The sequence below is a fragment of the Heloderma suspectum genome, chromosome 1, assembly GCF_057233095.1.
Source record: "Heloderma suspectum isolate Gila_16-S chromosome 1, 16-S_ref, whole genome shotgun sequence".
Lineage (NCBI taxonomy): Eukaryota > Metazoa > Chordata > Lepidosauria > Squamata > Helodermatidae > Heloderma > Heloderma suspectum.
In genome coordinates, this window is record NC_139458.1 from 297,500,791 (window position 1) to 297,521,971 (window position 21,181).

A 21,181-nucleotide genomic window follows, 5' to 3' on the forward strand; every position below is an offset into this window, starting at 1 on the left:
AGATTGACCATGAATTGGTCAACAGTCCAAGCCAAAAATGCACAAAGTATTTAACAATGCAGTCCTATACATGTCTACTCAGAAGTAAGTGCAAGTCAGGCTTACTTCCAGTGAAATGGATATAGAATTACATTCTCAAAAAAGGAATGGTTTCTATATATATATGGATACCATTCTTTTTCCAAGTCTGCAGTTGTCAGTCTGCAATTTTCTCAGTTTGTAATATATACATACATTCTCACACATATGCTTTGAAGATGCACAAAGGCATGATCCAACCAAAGCTAAGCACTTCTAAATCCTATTCATTCCAATGCAGGACATTTAAACTCATGTTGTTGTTATTGTTTGGTTTAAGTGCTTACTTTCAGCTAAATCATGCTTGTGCTCGCTCTCTCTCTCTCTCTCTCTCTCTCCCTCCCTCTCTCTCTCTCTCTCCCTCTCTCTCTCTCTGTGTGTGTGCGTGCGTTTCCCCCCTTCCTTGCTATTTTCCATTTGTTGAGATGGTTATGTAACAGCAATAAAACTGCTCTAGATCTAACCATGTAGATAAACAGGTTACCAAGAGCAGAAGCTATTTTGGACTGCAAAACCGTAAGCAGCCCTTCAGGGTTAGCATTATTATGCAATTCTGTTGGGTGTGGGGAGGGGAACGCTGAGAGGCACTTTAAAAATTGTATTCTCAGACTGTACTCCTTTCAGTCAGCTGCTGCTGCAGGAAAAATCTTCTTTAAAGATGGCATGTCTTCTCCCCTGCCCAATAAATGCTCATTTGATTTCTCTCTAACATCACCCCTTAATGATCATTGCAGAAATGGTCATGGGGCCTTCCTGGATCAAATGAAGCTAACCTTTGCCATAAACGGTAGTGGCCAGTCAGGTGAGAAGGAAAGGAGTAATTTGCTGCCACCACCGAGCTGTGACTGAGAGAGAAGAGAGTGCTGTGTACGTCGCAACAGGCACCTGCTGAAGACAGCCAGGGCAGCAGGGGGCTCGTGGAGGTGTTTTTTCCTTTTGTTTTAACCCCCTGCAAGGAGGGGGGATTTGGGGGCAGGGGGGAATTGACTTGCTCAAGCCCCAGCCACAAAGCTCATCATAAGTGTCCTGGAGGTGGCGGGGGGGAGGATTAGGGAGGAAGGGATGCTCTTCCCATCTCCAGAACTGCATCCCCTGTCCCTGCTCTTATAATACTGAGGTTTGGGGTTGCCAGACACCTAGTGCTATGTAGCATAGCAGGGGAATGCCTTGGGGAAAGGAAAGAAAAAAGGTGTCTTTTATCCCTTCCCCACTGCTGGAACTTTCCCCACCCCACCTGAGACCTGAGCAGCACTACAAAGCCCCTATAGACTGGCTGGAGCCATGAACAGGAGCACTCCTCATAGTGGGCATGGATACACTGCAACATTCTGTTGTAGTAGGTCTTACTTGTTAAACTGTATTGCTCAGCTGGAGAATTTGGGAACATAATATACACACACACACACACACACACACACCTACAACTAGATAGACAGACTGAATGATAAGGCCATCCTTCTCTGATCCTTTTGCCACCCTCCATTCTCTGTCTGAACATTTGCAATGACAGCAACAGTCTTAGTATTGCTAGATCTTAAAGGAAGAGACTGTTTTGTGACCTGTTTAGCGATGTGAGAACCATGAGGGCACAGAGTTGCACTTCCTCTATGGTGGCTTCCACTTTGTAGAACATGTCCAGCTAAATCTTTACTAGCTTTTCTACAGATAATTAAAACTTGGCTTTCCCAGAAAGCATTTCCAATTAGCTAATCATGTCCGAAATTTGGTGGTTCTTCCATTGGGACTTATAAGGAGAGAACATTCTAGAGAGGGCATGCCACAGCTAAAAAGGCCCTTTCACCAGTCACTGCCTACCTAGCTTCAGAAGCTGGGAGCACCCAGAAAAGGCCTCTAACTAAGATCTCAGTGCATGGGCAAGTATGTGTGGGGAAAGATGCTCCTTCAGGTACCCAGGTCCCAAGCCATAAATGGCTTTAAAGGTAAGCACTTGCAAATGGACCAGCACCCAGTGAAGCAGTTTCAAGACTGGCAAGATGTGTTCCCTAGGACCAGCCTAGGAGCTGTATTCTGGACTAACTAAAGTATCCAAGAAGTTTTCAAAGGCAGTCTCATGCATAGCAGTAATCTAATCTGGAAGCTACTGGCGCATGGATAAGTGTGGCCAGGCTACCTCTGTTGAGGAGTGTTTTAATGCATTTGTTTTATAATCATTTTAATTATGTTTTATTTATGATTGTAAGCCACCTTGAGTGCCATTTTTCTTGGTAGAAAGGTGGGGTAGAAATCAAATCAATAAGTAAATGATAGGAGGGGCTGCTGCTGATACGCTAGCCTTGGGTAACAGAAGATGCTACATGCCACAGCGGCTATTGAAAGGCTAGTGCTACATACCTACTTGGGCCAATGAGAAATCAGCATCCTCAAACTGACAGCATGATCCTATAAGGGGCCACAATCCTATCCAGAACAATTTGAACACCACCTCAGTCAGATTAACCACTGACCGACTGTACCTCCATTTTGTCAGGTTGGCTTCTGTTTATTGGCCTCAACCAGTGCATTACTGATTGCAGGTACTGATTCAGCACATACGTGGATGGGTGTCCTGTCTTCATCTTTCCTAGAATGACATGCCCTAATTGGCTTCTTACAAACCCAGGCTTCTACAGGCATGATGACAGTTGAGGTTTTTCTTGGTCCGCATCACATGGAGCAGATGGATAATCCTTTCCCCCCAATCCTGAGTCCTTTTTATGTCAGAGCTGCTGTCACTTGCTTAAGGAAATAAACATTCTCATTTGGACACATTGACTGTAATGTACTGGATACATTTCAAAAGGCTAGATACTCTGAATTATTAACTTGATATGATTATAAAACTCTGGAACTGGAGATGAAAAGCACAGATTTCAGCTTCTGAATTAAATTTCAGAAGGCGAGATCCCACCACTGAGAGAAACTGGGGAATATAGCTTAGCTTTTCTCATCTATGAACAATTGTTGGGTCAATTGGTGAGACTGAAAACCCTCCTGGATCTAAATGAAGATGTCTACAGCCTGTAGGTTGAAGGAACTGCTTTATCTTGCCAGGACACCGGTCCACCTAATTCAGTATTGCCTACATGGTCTGGCAGTGGCTCTCCAGGGTTTCTTTTCGAGACATACCTGCAGATGCCAAAGTCTGAAGTTGGGACCCTTTGCATCAACTACTGAGCTACCATCCTTCCATACCAGCCATGCACTGTGTTGCCAACACTCATCTCATATGACTCTTCAAAATGCCCTCCATATATATGTCCTCCATGGGCATCTGATTGGCCAGTTTTTGAACAGAATGCTGAACAAGATAGGCCTTTAGCCTTCTCATAGTCCATGAGCACTAGTGTTGCCCATCAAGGTGGTGGCAGCGACCGTGGTAGCTCATGTGGAATAATCCTCATGTAATATAATTGTGTTTATCAACAGAAGAAAATCAGTGGGTAGATGAAACCATGTACCAGATTTAAAACTTTTTAAAACAGAGTTCATATTGTTCTCTGAGCTATTTGATAGTGAACATCAACATTTGGAAACAGTGTGTTGAACTTCCTTGAGTTTTATGTTGGCAGCTTTCCTAGCTCTTTTTCTAAATTCTGAAGATCTAAAATGCATGGGCAATGAATCCTAAGTTGAAAGACTTAAATAAAAAGAGACAGTGAATTCAGGATTTTTTTCCCCCTGTTGGGTTGTCATGAATATTGTATGCATTTCCTTATGGTTGGGACAGAGGGCCAAAACAGACATTACTTTAAATCTGCATCTAGTAGCTATGTCACCCCCCTGCCACCATTTTTACTCTAGAGAAGATGCAGGGGGTTCAATCTAGACTGGGGGTCCTGTATCTACTGTAGAGTAATTTTTTTTTTAAGACGTAGCTGCTAGACACAGGATTAAGGTAATGTCTGTTTTGGTCTTGAATATTGTAAACTTTTCTGCAATGTTCTGTGAAATATGAGTTGATTGTTAGTTTGATTTAGAGATGTCCAGCACTGGAAAATCCAGTTCTCTTTTGGCTCGAGGGAGTTCCACAGCATGTACAACTTGCTTTGCATCTGCGAGCTGAGCTTTGGGCTGTTCCCCAAACTCCAGGAACTTTTTTTTTGCTCATTTCTTCAGTTTGCATAAATTTCTGGGCAATTTGTGCAAATTATGGCTGAATTTGTGCAAATTTGGTTATAATTTGCACAAATTGCAGAACCTTCCAATAAAAAATGTGCAAAATTCCCAGAAAATCTGTGAACTGGCCTGTCTCAGTGCAGATTGAGTTGGGCGCTGCAGTGGGAACCAAAACGAATCTGGGGGACCAAGCCTAGGAAAACTCATCAAACTCCACCCCCCAAACAGATTTCTCCAATATCCCTAGTCTGGTTTTCCTCCTTCCCAAGGACTTGTATAGAAAGGACTTGTAACTGAAGCTTCTTGATCATTCCATCTTGACACTGCTTCATGCCAAGTGCTCTATTCTGTTAAAGAAAAGACAACATAACAAACCCAGACTTTATTCTCCATCCAGATACTTAAACAAGGTTCATGCTTTAATTACTTCTGAGGGTTTATTAATATAGTTGAAATTTAATTTTGCTTATGCCTACGAGGTAAGGCTGTATTTTATTCATTTTGCTTTGGAATCTTTCAAAAGTTGCAAACTTTTCTGTAATGTTTGGTAAGTGTTATAATGTATGATAACTGAAAATAGGATTGGTATGCTACATTGATCTGAAGCCGTACACATGATAAATAAACTCGTTTCAGGAGCCTGTTTAAAGAAACTATAGTTATAGTATAGTGTTAGTACAGTAATTGTATCTTAGCAAAGAAATAAAACGGACATAGATTAAGGCTGCAATTCTCTATCCACTTACCTTGGAGTAAGCCCCATTTTACTCAATGGGACTTACTTCCAAGTAGTCATGCATAGGATTGATCTATAAAGTAAGAATTGTATAGCAAGTTATGATGATAACTGACGGAACTAATTTTTCGATAGTTTGCAATGTGTAAATAGCTGGTAGTATCTGGAGCATTTCCTGCTACACCAGAAGTGAGTGCAAGTTTTTCAGAGGCAGTTCTTTCAGAAACAATTGTTTAAGTTATAACTGTCTCATATTCATTGCTTCCCCACCCCACCACCCAGTGTCATGATTCTTAACCATGTATGCAGAGAAGCACTGAAATATCCACTGCAGTTTCTTTCTAAGCATATCATTATTCTATGTTTCTAATTGTGCTCTTCCAAATGATTGAAATATTCTATCTGGACCATCACATAGCAGTTGCATCTTTGTGCAAGACTTGTCCTTGTTTGTTTTCGACTCAGTTCTAAATCAGTATATTGAAAGAGAAAAGTGACTACTGAGATTACTCATACACTATTTCAGGGAGAAAGGGGAGGGTGTGGTATGCTTTCAACTGCTTTAAGAAATAGAATAGGAAATATTTCAGTTTTGTTCACTGGTTGCTCTCTCTGAAAAACGCCATAAATTCATTCATTTCTACCCCGTTCTAATACCACTTCCCCCTCTAATACTCACTGTCAACTGCAAGTTGGTACTCATACAATCTCATACCATTAACCTATGTTAGTTCCATTCTGTAAATTATCTGTCAAAAGGGAACATAACAATTTATAGCTGGACAGTCTTTACTGTAAGCATGGAATCCTTACACTAAAATCACCTGCCATACACTCTCCTCCTGCTCTCTTTTGTCTGAACAGACATGTTCATTCAAAATATTAACATGACCACTTTGCAACAGCTTAAGAGTATACCATGGGGGCTCCATCTTAATTACCGACATCTAAATTTAACAGAGCTCAAGTTCTCACAGAGGTCAAGCCCTCAGAAAAGCAGAATGCTTGTTGTTGTTCAGTGGTGCCACTCATAGAGATCTATGGTCAAACCCTGTGGACTTGTGCAAGGAGAGAATCTTGCTATAGTTTTCTATATAGAAAAGTGTGAGGGATTTGGAAGAAGGCTATAAATCTCTCCCCCCCCCCCCGCCACCCCTTACTCTCTTCCAGAAGTGTTGCTCTTTGGGGAAAACCAGCTAGACATTCCAGCATGTTTTCCTCCTTCCATCCCAGTTACTGATTAAAACATACAAACTGAAGGATTAGGCTGCCAATATATAAAGGTCATTTATTTACATTTCTGTTTGCAGATCTCTTGATCTGACATACATTTACTGATGCTGTGACTAGAACATCCCTCCCTCCCAATCTAGAAATGAGCATATCTTCCCTCCTGAAACATCTCTGATTTCCATCATTCCCCACTTCCCCAGCTCTCATGCACACCCATGCCACACCGTTGTCCCTTCTACCCTCCCACCTCCAGCATTCTCCCCATGTTGCTTGATCTCCAGACTGAGGTATCACTGATCTAATTCAAAAGGACTGCTGTAATAAAAAAGGCACTTTTCAAACTTCCAGTCCCCGCTCAGGCTGGCTCAGATCTTATATGCTAATGAACGGATGTAGAATGCTATGTGATGTGCAGTTCCGTTGCTGGTGTTCATGATCCAAATGGAGGAGAAAAATGGAGAAGAAAAATAAGTTCCAATATTCTGAATGTGGGAGATGAAACTGTAAACAAAAAAAATCATTCTCATAAATCAGAGTCAGCTAGTAGAGACAAGAGCAGGGGTGGCCAGTGTGCTGTGGTGGAAAGCAGTAAATGCCCACCAATTCTGAGTGGCAGTCAAGAGGCAGGGGACATTTGTTGGAAACTACCAAGGCAGGGGCCAACTCTCAAAGCACTGTGCAGGTGTGTTGCTAAATAGGAGAATCTGGCATCAATCAGACCTTTGAAAAACAGGCACATTTAAACTCTTAAGAGTATGACTGGGTTCACACAACATGGCAACCCACAGTCAAGGTTGAGTATGGGTTCAGTGTGGGTTGTCACTGAACCGTGGGTTGTTGAAACATGGGTTGTTGTGTTGTCTGAATCCAGCCGTGCCAACAAACCATTGTGAACCCACAATTCACAACCCCACAACAAACCGTGGGTTCTCTTTGTGGGTTGTTCATGGTTAATAAATCATGCTTCGTTAGTGCGGCTGGGTTCGCACCACAACCCACGCTCAAACCACATTCAAACTTGAGTGTAGGTTGTCGTGTTGTGTGAACCCAGCCAATAACTTTAAGGCAAAATGGGCAGATGTCCAGGGTTAAATTTGTAGGGTTCTGTGTTCTGTGCGTCAGCGTTGTCAGTATATAATGTAAACCTGATCACCTAACCTACATGTGCAGCATTACCGTGCCAGGGATCTGTAGGCTGGGTGGATGTCATGCGAGTATGCTAATTCTGCACACATCGCAACTGAAAGCTGCTTTAAATATGGAACACCACATGGGTAAGTTTTTCTTTACAACTGGCATCGCATTTAAATCAGGCCATGAGGACACAGTTTTCTTCTATTAATAATTTTATTACATTTTAGCATATACAAAAATAGTCAAGTAAGAAAAAGATGCATCTTAGAATAAGATAAAGAATAATAAAGAATATTATTCTTTATCAATAAAGAAAAATGTACCCCTCTGATCAATGAGTAAAATAAAGGCTCCAGCTACTACACTGTGCAGACAGTCCATAATGATTATGCAACCAAATCATTATCTTCTATACCATGTGGGTACCCCATGGCCCACAAGCGGTATGCAGCCCTTGGGTGATTGGCCTAAAGCCCACAGGTGCCCAGCCACTGGCACTGCCAGATTCAGGCCAGCCACAGCTGCTCTAGCAGCTGTGCCCTCGGTAGGCCCTGTGAGCATATCTGCTAGAGCATCATCTGCGAGCTGACCATTGAGAGTGCCACTACTAGAGTGTCCATGACTGGCCTGATGGATAAGCTTCCTAGTGCATGGGAGGTGATTTTCATGGGGCTTGCAGGGGGAGAAGGCTGCAACCCGCATGATAGGCTTAAACTTCCACATACCCTATGAAAATCGTCCACCACCCACTAGGAAGCTTAACAATCATGGAATTGCTAGCAGCAGTGCTTGCTGTGGTCGGCCATATGAATATAGCCGTTAACTATCTGCTAGAGTTCAGAGGGCTGACCATAGAGGGTGTGGCCAGCTACTAGAACATCACTTTAGCTTTTTTACTAAGCTTTCTCGCCTTGGGGATGAGGTGGGATTTTCACGGGCATCTGGGGGGAGGTGAGAGCAGGGTGAAGGAGGCCCCTTTGTGAGTCTGTGTGAATGTTTGGTGCTGGGGGCAGGGTGAAGATGTGCGTGTTAGTGTTGTATATGTAAACCATGTCCATGTGTGTTGGGGGAAAGGGTGTGTATGTGAGAAAGGGGGGGTGTCTGTGAGTGTGTGCAGGGGGAAAGGTGAATTTGTGTAGCCACACATACTGCTAACCCTTGCTCTGCCCTCCGATGTGGCTCCCAAAGGATTCCCCAGCCACCAATGTGGCCCTCCACCTGAAAAAGCCTTTATTATTAAATTCACAACATTCAGTGAGCATGTAGGTGTCCGGGTGAAGCTGATAGGCCCAGCTACCTCCAACCAAGGTAAAGTCTGCACAGGCCCTTTTATTTTAAAGCAGCCTTCCCCAACCTAATTCCATCCAGATGTGTTGAACTGCAACCCTCCATATGTATTGGACCAATGGCCATCCTAGATGAGAATGATGGGAATTGTAGTCCAACACATCTGGATGACACCCGGTTGGGGAAGGCTGTTTTAGAGGCATCACTGTGCAGCTATTTTTTTACAATATAGTTGGCACACGTCAGTGAATACTGCAAGTATTCTTCATATTTATAATGTCTTTCTGTGCTACATACCATTGTGTGCAGTTATCAGAGAAATGGGTGGTGTTTTCAAGACCATAGGAATAGAGTTTTATCAGTTTGTAATGCGATACGTTGTTACATGCTGCTGTACAGTGCTTTCATGGTGTGAGAAGTGGGAGGTGGTTGTAAGATGAACTCTGCTGCCTCGGGGCCTTTTTTCATTATTTAGCATATGCACATCTGCACTGCTGTGACTCTGTTGGATAAAGAGGGTTGTTGTTGTTTTTACATTGCCATTACAGTCACCTCCATTGCTCTGTGCCCCATTGTAAAACATGTCCTTCCTCCCGTACCATCACTCTGGGGAGTTGATGTAGGGATGTCTGTCACTTGGAAATCCAGCCCTTTTGGGGCTCACTGGACATCTGCTGCCCTCCCAACTCAGCAGGTTTTCCCCAGACTCCAGGGACTTTTCCCATATTCTGTGTGAGTGTGTGTGTGTGTGTGTGTCAGCCACAATTTGCATGACTAGAGATTTGCGCAAATTGCAGCCAAAATCTGCACAAATGTATGTAATTCACATAAACTGCAGCTACACTTTGTGCAATTTGTGCAAATTATGCAAATTTGCTCAAATTACAGCTGTGATTTGTGTAAAGAAGAAACATGGGAAATCCAATAACTGGCCCAACTCGCTGCAGACCAAGTTGGGCCAGTTAGTAGAAAACGGATTGAAGTCTGGGGGGCCAAGCAGATGAAAACTCATCAAGCTCCAATCCCCAAATGGATTCCTCCAACATCACTAAGTTGATGTGCTTTGTGGTGGCTGCTGCAGCTTCTCTCTTCAGTTCCTTGCCCCCACCCCTTAGAGTTTCAAAGCTATTTTGCCTTTCAAGGCACCTTGTTTGCCTTTGGGAGCAACAGGAGGTAGCATTGATGAGAAGTTTTCCCCCCTTCCCTCCCCTTTTCTCTAAAGTCCACCTCATCCTCCCATCTCCTCCTCTATCAAAAGTCATTTTCCAACTCCCCCTACAAACCAACATGAAAGCCAAGGCCCCCTTCTCCCATGCTAACCCAATTGTCGTGTCTCAAGCATACCTGTTTTCTCTTACCGTGCTTGGCACTCTCTATACCCATTTACCTGGGAGTAAGCATCACTGACATACTTGTGGGTAGAGATGTATGTGATTGTGTTGTCAATTTTCTACTAGGTTTTTGAGGGAGGTGAATAAATAAATGAAAGAAGAGGGTAACTGGAGTACTTGAAAAGGCATTCCAAGCTTTATTTCCTTCAGAGGAGGAACAGCAGTGGGTGCGTAAGGAGAAACGTTGATTTCACTTTCTGATTGAGCAAAACAGAAAGAAAGAAAGAAAGAGAGAGAGAGAGAGGAAGGAAGGAAGGAAGGAAGGAAGGAAGGAAGGAAGGGGGCAAAAGAGGGAGGGGGCAAAGCTGACAAGGAAGGCTGATCAAGTGCTTCCATCAGCCATGTCTCAGGGGCCTCTTGAAAGGATGACCTACTGCTGATATTCCCAGTCCTTCTCTCCTCCTTGTGGAACCACAGAAATATCCCATTGTGGACAGCTGCACAGCTCCATAGGACAATTTTTGCAGATAATTTAATAGAAAAATCTGCAGCTATTTGCAGCTACGGAGCTGTGTAGGTGTGCATTGAAAAGTACGATGAAAAAAAATTAATGGCTGACAATACAACCTGGTTGACAATGGTTAGGAAATGGAGGACAGACCCCTGTTTCCTCCCCACAAAGCCACTCTCCCCACCCAAAGTGAAAGTTGAAGGCTGCCAAACTGGTTCTGCAGAGTGAAGCCACTCTGAAAGATACAAATGATAATAGTGTGTGGCTTCTCCACACTGAAATCAGTACCGCAGGGGCAATGCAGTAAAGAAAAAAGTTGTCTGAAAATTACCAGAATATAGAGGCAGAAATTGTGGCAATACTATGTATGGTGAGTGCGTCATTCACCCTGAGAGTGAGTCTGACATTGCGGTAGCAAGAAAAAAGCCTAGTGTAGATTGTGCTCAAAAATTTCTAAGGGATTTATAAAACCATGGGATATGGGTGGAGTCATTCTCTCTCCACTGCCAACAGTGGGAACAATTAGTAAAGCAATTTACCTAGGGCCATCGGGAATACAAGATTTTTTCTGTTTTAGCAACCAAGTCACTTTGATGAGAAGATAAGACAATGGTGATTTAGAGCTTTTCTACACAAGGCTGTTAATCTGCTATATTTACTTTTGGTTTCACTGGAGAATTGAGGTCCAAGCACTGCATGAAGAGTGTTTCCTTTCCCACTTTTCTGCTATGCAACTGCTAGGCAGCGTGTGGTATAGTGGAATAGTGCAAATACTCAAGTGAAGAAGCATTTACTTTCACTTTCACAAATAATACTGCATTTTCCCAGTTCTAAAATCCAGGCTTCAAGCCTGGTTATGGAATGGAAACTGCCTTAGTTGCCCTGTGGGATGACCTTTGCCGGAAGAGGGACAGGGAGAGTGCGACCCTGTTGATTCTCTTGGACCTTTCAGCAGCTTTCGATACCATCAGCCATGGTATCCTTCTGGATACTTTGTCTGGGCTGGGAGTTGGAGGCACTGGATGAAGGCCTATAAACTGAGACTTGATCCAAACAAGCCAGAGCTATTGTTAGTGGGTGGTTCATCTGCTCAGCTAGGTGATGTTCAACCTGATCTGGAGGGGGTTGCCCTCCCCCTAAAGGTCAGGTGTGGAGTTTGGGGGTGCTCTTGGACCCAGAACTGTCACTTGAGGCACAAGTGGACTCAGTAGCACAGAGCACCTTTTATGAGCTTAGGCTGATATACCAACTACACCCTTATGTGGATGGAGATATCCTAGCCACAATAATCCATGCTCTGATAACCTCTTGTCTGGATTACTGCAATGCATTATACATGGGGCTGCCTTTGAAAACAGTCTGGAAACTTCAGCTGGTCCAAAACGGCAGCAAGAATGTTAATGGAGACTGGCCAATGAGATCACATTTTGCCAATACTTTTCAAGCTGCACTGCTTACTAGTCCATGTCTTGACCCAGTTCAAAATGCTGGTATTAACATTCAAAGCCCTAAACAACTTGGGGCCAGGTTATTGGAAAGATCATCTCCTCCCATATGTACCTGCCTGGACCCTAAGATTATGGTCAGAGGCCCTTCTCCGGGAGCCCCTGCCAAAGGAAGTGAGACCTGTGGCTACCAAGAAGAGGGCCTTTTCTGCTGCTGTGGCACCCCAGCTGTGGAATGCACTCCCTAGAGAGAGTCGCCTGGCACCTACATTGTGGTCTTTCCAGTGCCAGGTATGAAGACCTTTTTATTTTCCCAGTGTTTTAGCATCCTAGTATCTTAGCTTTGCTGTTTTAAATCTGTTACTGTATTTTAAAACTCCACATTGCTGCTAGGTTTTATTCTGGTTGTATGTTTATACTGTAGTTTTGTGATTATATTTTATATTGTTTTTATGTGGTACTTTGTGGTTTTAATTTTTGTGATCGTCCCAGAGAGCTTCAGCTAGTGGACGGTATAGAACTGTAATCAATAACTAAATAACTAAATAAAATAATCCTCTGAAAGTGCTGTTTAGGCACAGATGTGAAACTGGAGGGTCACATCATCATCTAAAGAACCTGTAAACAACCATGATTAGGGAATGATGAGCGCACAGTAAATGCCTCATGTAGAAAAGCTTTTAGCTGTAATCCCATTTAAGTCTTGTCTCCCGCAAGTATTGCTGGAATTGATCTGGAAAGAATGTATGTGTTCCTGTTTTAATTTATGAATGTAACAAGGATTTGGGGAACTCTTTCAAAGCTTGCTTCCAATGTGAGGACAAAATTGCTAAGCAGCACTAAGTTCTGAAAAATTCCTATACAATGGATAATGCCATGGTGAATCAACCACTTAATGGACTACAACTTGATATTCTTTATATCCTACTTCACAGGTTGCTCCTGAAATCCAATTCAAATTAGACCATTTCATTCTTGTCTTTTGTTGTTATGAGTTATCAATCAATAGGAAAGCATTTCTATTGGGTTGGATAGGTGTATCATCCTAAGTGGTACAAACCTTATGTTAAGAATGAGATGAACTATATGAATCTCCATATATGAGGCATCAACATGCAATAAGTAAAAAGAAAATATTTCACTTCTTGAAAAAGACTGTGTCTTTATGAATCAACCCCGGCAGTTATGATGACATCTTATTCTGCAATTCCTGGTAATTTGTTTCACAGAGTTTTAATTGTGTTCTATATCAACATTGACCCATAGACATTGGTACCTGTTTCATATCCACTAGTGACTTAAAAAGGGGCAGTTGGGGGACAGAGAATCTTTCACACAATTCGTGCTTTTACAAGCTTCTATTTTACTTGTAGATTTGTTTCTAAATCAATTAATATACCAGTAATGTTTCTCACATGAACTTTTTCTTGCGTGACATATAGTCAAAAATGCTTATTTGACTCTTTTGCAGAACACACACACACACACACACACGGGGAATAGAACTACATATGTAGCAGCAACTTATTTTTAATTTAAACTATGGCTAATACATAGAACGTATAGGGAGGTTTTTTTGGTAATCCTTTTTCAAATAATACAAATGACACCAGTCACCCCATACCATCTCTTCTCTTAGGCAAATGTTAATCATAGCATGAAACTTTTGAAGTTGGATGTCTGAGAACTGACTAACATGAACAATTGTCAAGGGAGCATGTACATAGCAACTTTATCCTTTACCTTGAGATATGTTTAACTTGCTAATTGCTGTATCCATGTGCTAGCATTTATAGGTATTAATAAGAGCACTTTTTGCAGTAATGATCCTCAACATTTATTAAAGGGACCTGCCAGTGCAATTTTCCCTTATTATGATCCACCAACCAATTCTAATTCTCAGCCTCGTGAATCCCTTTTCAAAACTGGGATATTTTTACCCAGCTCCACTTGCATAGCTCTTTGCTACCTGGAAGGTCATAACATGCTGTGCAGTGTGTGCGCGCACGCAAGTGGGTTTAAGGTGGGGGGAGGGGGGCTCAAGCAGTCAGGGTATTGTGAATGTTGCCTTCCTTTCTGATGCATTTTTACATCTGTCTATTTAATGGGCCAATAAGAAAGTTACAAGCTGTCAGATTCAAGTTTTTTGAAATGAGATTATCACAATCATAGTTATGATTTCATTAAAAAAGTAAGAAGTCTAAGAACGATCTAAGTAAAAATTATACAACACGGAGGGCGCAATCCTATGGCGATAGTCAGCCGCCTTCAAACTCAGAGGTGGCTGACTATCCAATGCAGGGTGGGCTGAGCATGGAGGGGACCCTGCATTTGTGGCTAAACAGCCAATTTCAGCTGTCTAGCTGGGGCTCATTGGAGTGCGGGGGGAGGCCGGACAGCACATAGGACATGTAATGGCACTTTCTCAGGCTCCTCCCTTCCCTGCCCCCAGGAATGCCCCTTTTTTACCCACTCTGCGGTGCTCTTATGAGCATAGATCTGGAGATGAACCTCGCTGCCTACGAGGCTGTGGGAGAAGGGGTGGAGAGTCAGGTTTCTGGGAACCGAGCTTGGGGCCCTGGCGCCGAGCTCTGTTCCCAGAAACCAAAAAATCCTATGGCCTTCCAGACGCTGTCTAACGGCCATAAGACTGCACCCTTATAGAATATCAAACAGCCCTGACCAGTCTTTTTTTCCTGATCATCATTGGGGGGCAGGGTGGTAGCACCCCGTACCAGTCCTAAGAGAGCTCTGACCCCTTCTGTTCCCCATCTCTACTTCCAGGGTCCATGTGCGTGTACACTACAAACATCTCTAGGCAGATGGTTGAGTTTCATAGCCCATATACCAGAAATGTCTAGACATTAATTAGTCTTGGTAGAGTGATGGATTTATTTAAATGCAATAATGCTGTTTTAAAACTAGAATAAAATTGTAATCCCATGTGGTCTGTGCATAAAATACTGTTATGATCAAAGGTCTGGAAGACAAATTTGGTTTAGCTGTAATCCCAGGACTGTGTTTCACATATATGGATCAAGTAGATATACTTGTTTGTGTTTTCTAAATGTATGAATGTAGAAGGCTCCATATCTATTATTATCGTTTCTCTTAGACTCTCATATTAGCTATTTCATTGGCATATAGAAGTACTAAGGTGAAAAATTATGGTACTGATTTGATACTGGTGCAGTTGGCTCTGCATCTTGCTTTCAGATCTTTAATTTTAGCAGCTCAGGCATTTTACAGCAATAATGCAGGCACAGTTTTGCATTCATACAAAGAGTGAATTGAGATGGGCAGCATAATGTTTGCAGTAAGAGGTGATGGAAGAGATTGGTGTTCTTATATTTGGCACACATTTATAAAGCCATCGAGACAAAATTGTTATATGGCTATGCCTGTAACTTAACACACAAAAGTCACACACAAAAGGCAATGGAACCCGAATCAACAGAGTAAATGTTCACTTTGTGGATACACAGGATTGCGTCTACATTGCTAATGACATGCTCAGATGGGGAGATATTTTATCCAGTGTTTTGCTGAAAGTCCTTTCACACATCTGTCATCAAAACAATTGAACTGTCAGGGGAGTCAGAATCAATTTTGCCTATCCGTTATTGTTGCTGTTGTTATTATTGTTGTAGTTGTTACTGCCTTTCCCTGTGGAGATGCATTTTAAACACATGTATTTTTGGTGTTTATATTTGCTATTTGCAGAATGTCTAATAAGTAAGAGAATGCAAACTCCTGTTGGGGTGTTCAACTAATCTATTTATTTACAAATGGCCTGACTCAACTACTGATCAGATTCAAAGGAACTGTTACCAGTACAGAGGAAATACTCACCCCGTGGTCCCTCCAACCACACTGAGACACCAATGACTGTCAACCAAAACCCATGCACAGCATAACTGCCCACCCTTCTTGCAAGTGGGGAGCAAACAGAGAACGATACAGGGCCCCGGGTGGTGCCTCTTCTGCATTTTAGGAGCCTAGAAGAGAGTCAGTGTGGTGCAGTGGATAGAGTGTTGGACGTGGGCCTAGGTTCACATCTGAGCTGTGCTATTAGGTAGCCTTGGGATAGTTTTTATCTTTCAACCTAATATACCTCACAAGGTGGCTCTGAGGATAAAATAGTATAACTCCAGAGTGTCTCCATCCCCCCTTGTATGGGTGGAAATCCTGTAGGAAGGGCAATTTTGCCCTATTGAGTTTTCATAAGATACCTCTTGGTTGTGCAGCCTCTGCTCTCATCACAGCAGCTGAGCTGATGGTTCAGCAGCAGCAGCTCATCAGGTGGTTCACTGGAGGGCTACCAGCTTCTGCTGCTGCTGAGTGCGGCTACATGGGGAAGCGGGACATCTGCATGGCAGAACGGAGGCTTCAGACAGCACCTTGCAGGTGTGGGCCTGCTGAGTACCTAACAATGCAGTGGGCCACAGCGTCAGTGGCCCGTGCTAGATTCTGCTAGCCACTCAGCCATGTGTGTGCACACTGCTGAGCTAACGGTGCTTGCAGTGTCCTCCAATTAGTCCTTCTCTAGGCAGCAGTGTTCAGTGGTAGAAGCTGATAGCCCTTCAGCAAACCACCTCATGAGCTGCCACCGAGTAACATAAATCTTACTTCCCAGCTGGGAGGCAAATGTGAGTGTTTAGGAAATAAAGTTGATGAAATTCATCTAGGCCAATGGTTTCTGAGCTTTCTACCTTCAGGAAACACTTCCCCCTCATTGTCTACTAGGGAACTCCTGAATGTCAGCCACAGAAACCCTGCATGTTGGAAAGGATTCTGGGGTATATAGCATACACTCTCGATACAGGGCACTGATTAGGCCTGTTGGGCCTCACCATTACCCCACAAAATGGAGAGAACTCCTTATACCACCCCCAGCACTCCTCTGTGGCTACACATTGCATGGGGAGGACTGAGACTCAGTGGTAGAGCACCTGCTTTGCATGCAGAAAGTCCCAGTTTCAATCCCTGGCATCTCCAGATAGGGCTAGGAAAGAATCCTGCCTGAAACCCTGGGAAGCCGCTCCCAGTCAGTATCAACAATACTGGGCTAGATAGACCCATGGTCTGTCTCGAGGCATCTCTACACCAGCCTAAAATCCTGCATTTAAAATGGGGCTTTCTGCTTCTGTTTTAAATGCAGGATCACAACTGACTCCCTTTACATGCGGTACCTTTCCCCCCTCCCCTTCCCCCCTCCTTCTCCCTGTATCTGACTCTTCCATTATCTTTCATTGATCTCACTCCTCGTCTTGCCCGCTTTTACTCTGTTCACAGAGGAAACTGAAGCGGAGCACAATGGGGTAATGTGATAGCTCATTATCTGTGATCTATTCAAAAATGGAACAAAGAGCATTTACTGCAAGAGATGCCTGGCAGGGTCACGGCGTCATGTAAAGAGCCTGCAAACTTCCGTGAAGGAGCAATCTCAATTGCAGGATAAAAGCTCCGTGTGAAGGAGCCATCAGTATAAGGCACTCCTTACGTTCCTAAGATCAGTAATGTTGGGCAAGCTATCTTTCAGGGAAGCTTGTCTGCCACTGCTGAGCTTTACATTGTGGTGATGGGGAGGTCTCTGGTACACCTCCAGGGAACTAAAAACTTCACTGGAACACTGTTTGAAATGTACTGTTCTAGGTTTATGAATAAGCATTGAAAACTATGGTGGCAATCCAGCTCCGTTAAAATGAACGCATGCTTTGCCATTGATTTCAGTGGATGGCGGATTACCCTCTTATAAATTATACACCTACAGAATGTGCATGACTGGCTGTGTTGCATGGTATCTTCAGCATGGCATATGCAATCCTTATAAGCAAGCGCATATGTGAGTGTGGAAAAGACTGAATTAGGAACTGTTTCATTTTCTTTCGCATGAAGAAGAAAAAGAAGAAGAAGAAGAAGAAAGCAGTGGAATAAATAAGACAGCCAGATGAAAATTAAAAGAAAATTTGTTTTATTTTCCACAACAAAAAAATGTACATGTTGAAAAAACACCAGTTGTTCAGTAACAAAATAGCACTGTTTGTTTGTTTTTTAAATGAAGCAGATAAATTAATCGGAAAATGGGATCATCAACAGCCATTCTTCAGGGTAATAGGCATGCTCAGAGTGTGATTACAGCATGCCATACAGTGCAATCCTATGCATGTTTACTCTAAAGTAAGTCCTATTACGTTCAATGGACTTACTCCCAGATAAGTGTGTATAGGTTTGCAGCCTTAGTCTGGTAATGAACAACGTGTATAATCAATAACATTTTTAGAACTTAATTCTCTGTTAATTCTCCATCATCATCATTGCCTTTCTTTCTGTTTTCTTTTAGAGACGGGCAACAAGAAGCTAAAAAGCACGATACAGAGAAGCACAGAAACGGGTATGGCAGCAGAAATGAGAAGTCGTATGGTTCGGCAGCCGAGTCGAGAATCGACTGATGGCAGTATCAACAGTTACAGCTCAGAGGGAAAGTAAGTTGAAGACTCCTGTAGCCAGGACCATTCCATCTGTTAGGCGAATGGGCTGTTTGTGCTGGCTGCAAGTTTACCAGCAGATGCCAAGTGGTCAGCAGTCAAGCAGCCCTGCTACTGATACTTCTGTCTGTTTGCACTGCTGCAATGGGGGGGGGGGGCGTGACCCAGCTGTGAGGTTGCAGGAGGGATAAGCAAACTTTTAGAAGGAAGGAAAGCGAAGTAGAGGTAACAGCAATCAAGCCTACATAACTCAGAAGGGGAAGAGTAGCAGAGAGAATAGCGACAGCCTTCATCTAAAGGCCCTGCAGTCTTAATTCAGATGGATAGATTTGTGGCTGGGGGGAGGGACTCTGATTAGTCAGTGGTAAACAAAGTGAACTTTGCATATCTTCTGGGGTGATTACTTCTGATTCTCCTAACGTTTTAAAAAAGAGATCCATGGCAGAGCCCTGGCAACTCTTGGCTGACCAAGGTTCAAGTTAAGGTATGGCCAAAGGAGAAGAATTTGAGCTGAAATCGCTACTTTGATATGTGACAGTGTTAACTTTTTCATAACAGCTTTCTGGGGAGAATCAACTAATCTCAGATGCCATCATTTTATCTTAAATTCCGGAATGCTCAGCTGTTCTGCTGAAGTTTTCTAGGCTACAGTTAGGTACACATTTGGAAAAAGTAGAGTTCCTGTATAGAGCAGTCACTCAAGCAGAAGTGAACTAAATATATATCACGGGCATCAGCGTCCATGAATACAACGTATACGCCAGTGTGCTGTAGTATAAGTTGAATGATTATTCATCTGAAAATTTGTATTTTTTTTTTCATTTTAGAAAAGTTAAACTTGAGTCCAGTTTGAAGAAATCCAATCTCATCTCTAGCATGTATGAAAATAATATGCAGATCATAGAATCCTAGAATAGCAGGGCTGGAAGGGGCCTATCAGACCATCGAGTCCAACCCCCTGCTCAATGCAGGAATCCAAGTCAGAGCACACTGGAGCCACCTTGAGTGCCATTTTTTGGTGGAAAGTCAGGGTACAAATAAAATAAAATAAATAGAAAAATTAGCTGCAGTGCTACGTTTTATCTGTGTTCCATGTCAAGCCTCTAGGGGGCTTCTGTATATACCAGTACAGAACAAAGCAAGCAGCACGCAAGTAAGCAACTTGTCTCTCTAAAAAAGAACTTGCTGTAGCGTTGTGTCGGGTGTTATCAGTGGGACGCACAAATGTAGCACTCTGACACCGCACATATTTGACATGGCCCCGGTTCCTGAAGAAGTTGCTGACCTTTGCTTTAGGGATGGTCCTATCATTAGGCGGAGTGAAGTGACTGCATCAGGCAGCTGATTTTGGCCTGCCACGAAAGGGCAACAAATTGTGGGTTAGTTAATTTATTAACATTGTATTTTTACTGCCAGGAAGGAAGAGAGGCACTTGTGAGCTTTTCTGCCTCACATGCCAAAATAACATGATTGACTTGGGGTACTGAGCACCTTGGCTGGGGTGGGGTGGGGGTGTCTTCTTTGTTCCTCTGCCTCTGGTCTTGGGTCAGTTCTGGCTATACCTAGCCAGTACTCAACAGATACATGAGATACGTAAAATAATACAGGGATGTCACTCCCGATAAGGAGGAAATCTCCAGTACTTACAGCAATCTACAGCCAGGATGTATCACATACTAAATAACACACTCTGGTATTTCTTGACTTCATAATGAAAGACTGCATGATTAAATACTTCGCTGGCACTCTCTCCAAGAGTTGCTGAAATGAATAAAGATACAGTCTTGGATCTACTAAGGAACATTGCATATGGGTGATTCTGTTTCTTCATTTCATATATATCTTCAAGGCTGTACAACTGGGAAAGCAAGACCTTTTTGAAATCATAATAAGCCCTTAAGAATTATTTTTGTTTTGTTCTGTTTGTTTTACTACAGCCTAATATTTCCTGGAGTTCGACTGGGTGCTGACAGTCAGTTTAGTGATTTCCTTGATGGGCTCGGACCCGCCCAGCTAGTAGGACGGCAAACCTTAGCGACTCCTGCCATGGGTATGAGTAGATTTCTTTTTCTTTACAAGGCATATGGTACCCCAATCACGGTTTTATGATGCAGTGCTGTTGCTGCACATCCTCGTTCACATGCACATGTAATGACAAACATGGGATAAGTGGACATTTACCAGAGCTGTGGTGTGCACACAGCAGATTTATGCAGTCATCTGTAACAAAATGCGGAATAACTACTTCTAAAATGGTAAATTAGCTCAAGCATGCATTAAAATCTAAATGCATAGACTTTAAACATGCATTAAAGTCCAAATGCAGAGATTTCAAACATGCATTAAAATCCAAACGCGTAGACATCCCCTAGCCCAGGGTGAGGAACCTCTTTCAGCCTGAGGGCCAAATTCCATTTTGGGGATGCTCTTGGGGGCCGCATTCCAGTAGTCAGACACAAAAGGGGTGGGGCAAATCTATCAGAAGAACCAGCATATTTTATTTTAAAGGTTTTATTGTCAGTAATTAAGCCTTAGGAGAGGCATTTCAACCTTTTAGAATGGGGTGGGGGGGAGAAGCGGTAAAGCTGAGGAACCACCAGATGATTGGTAGTCTGAGGAAAAGGAGTGGGGGCCAGGCAAAGGGGACGTGGCCATCTGGTGAACCCTGGAGGGCTTCCTGGATTTGGCCTTCCTGGATTTGGCAGGTTCCACCACCCTGCATGTGCCAGTCACATGCCAGGGGATTAGCATAATTACCCTCAGCAGAGCTTGTCCTGCTGTCCAAACCTGGCCAAGGTGGCTTGCTGTTGTGGGTTCACACA

At 43.1% G+C, this 21,181-nt stretch overlaps 1 protein-coding gene across 3 annotated transcripts in view; it reads left to right on the forward strand.

The window, feature by feature from the left end:
* The window catches only part of RIMS1 (regulating synaptic membrane exocytosis 1), a 379,415-nt gene that overhangs the window by 349,134 nt on the left and 9,100 nt on the right, over nt 1-21,181 (forward strand). For all 3 annotated transcript variants that reach the window (XM_084826895.1, XM_084826894.1, XM_084826897.1), the window contains 2 exons: nt 18,215-18,356; nt 20,297-20,409. In XM_084826895.1, coding sequence (XP_084683021.1) covers nt 18,215-18,356; nt 20,297-20,409 — 255 coding nt within the window. The remainder of the gene's footprint in view (nt 1-18,214; nt 18,357-20,296; nt 20,410-21,181) is intronic.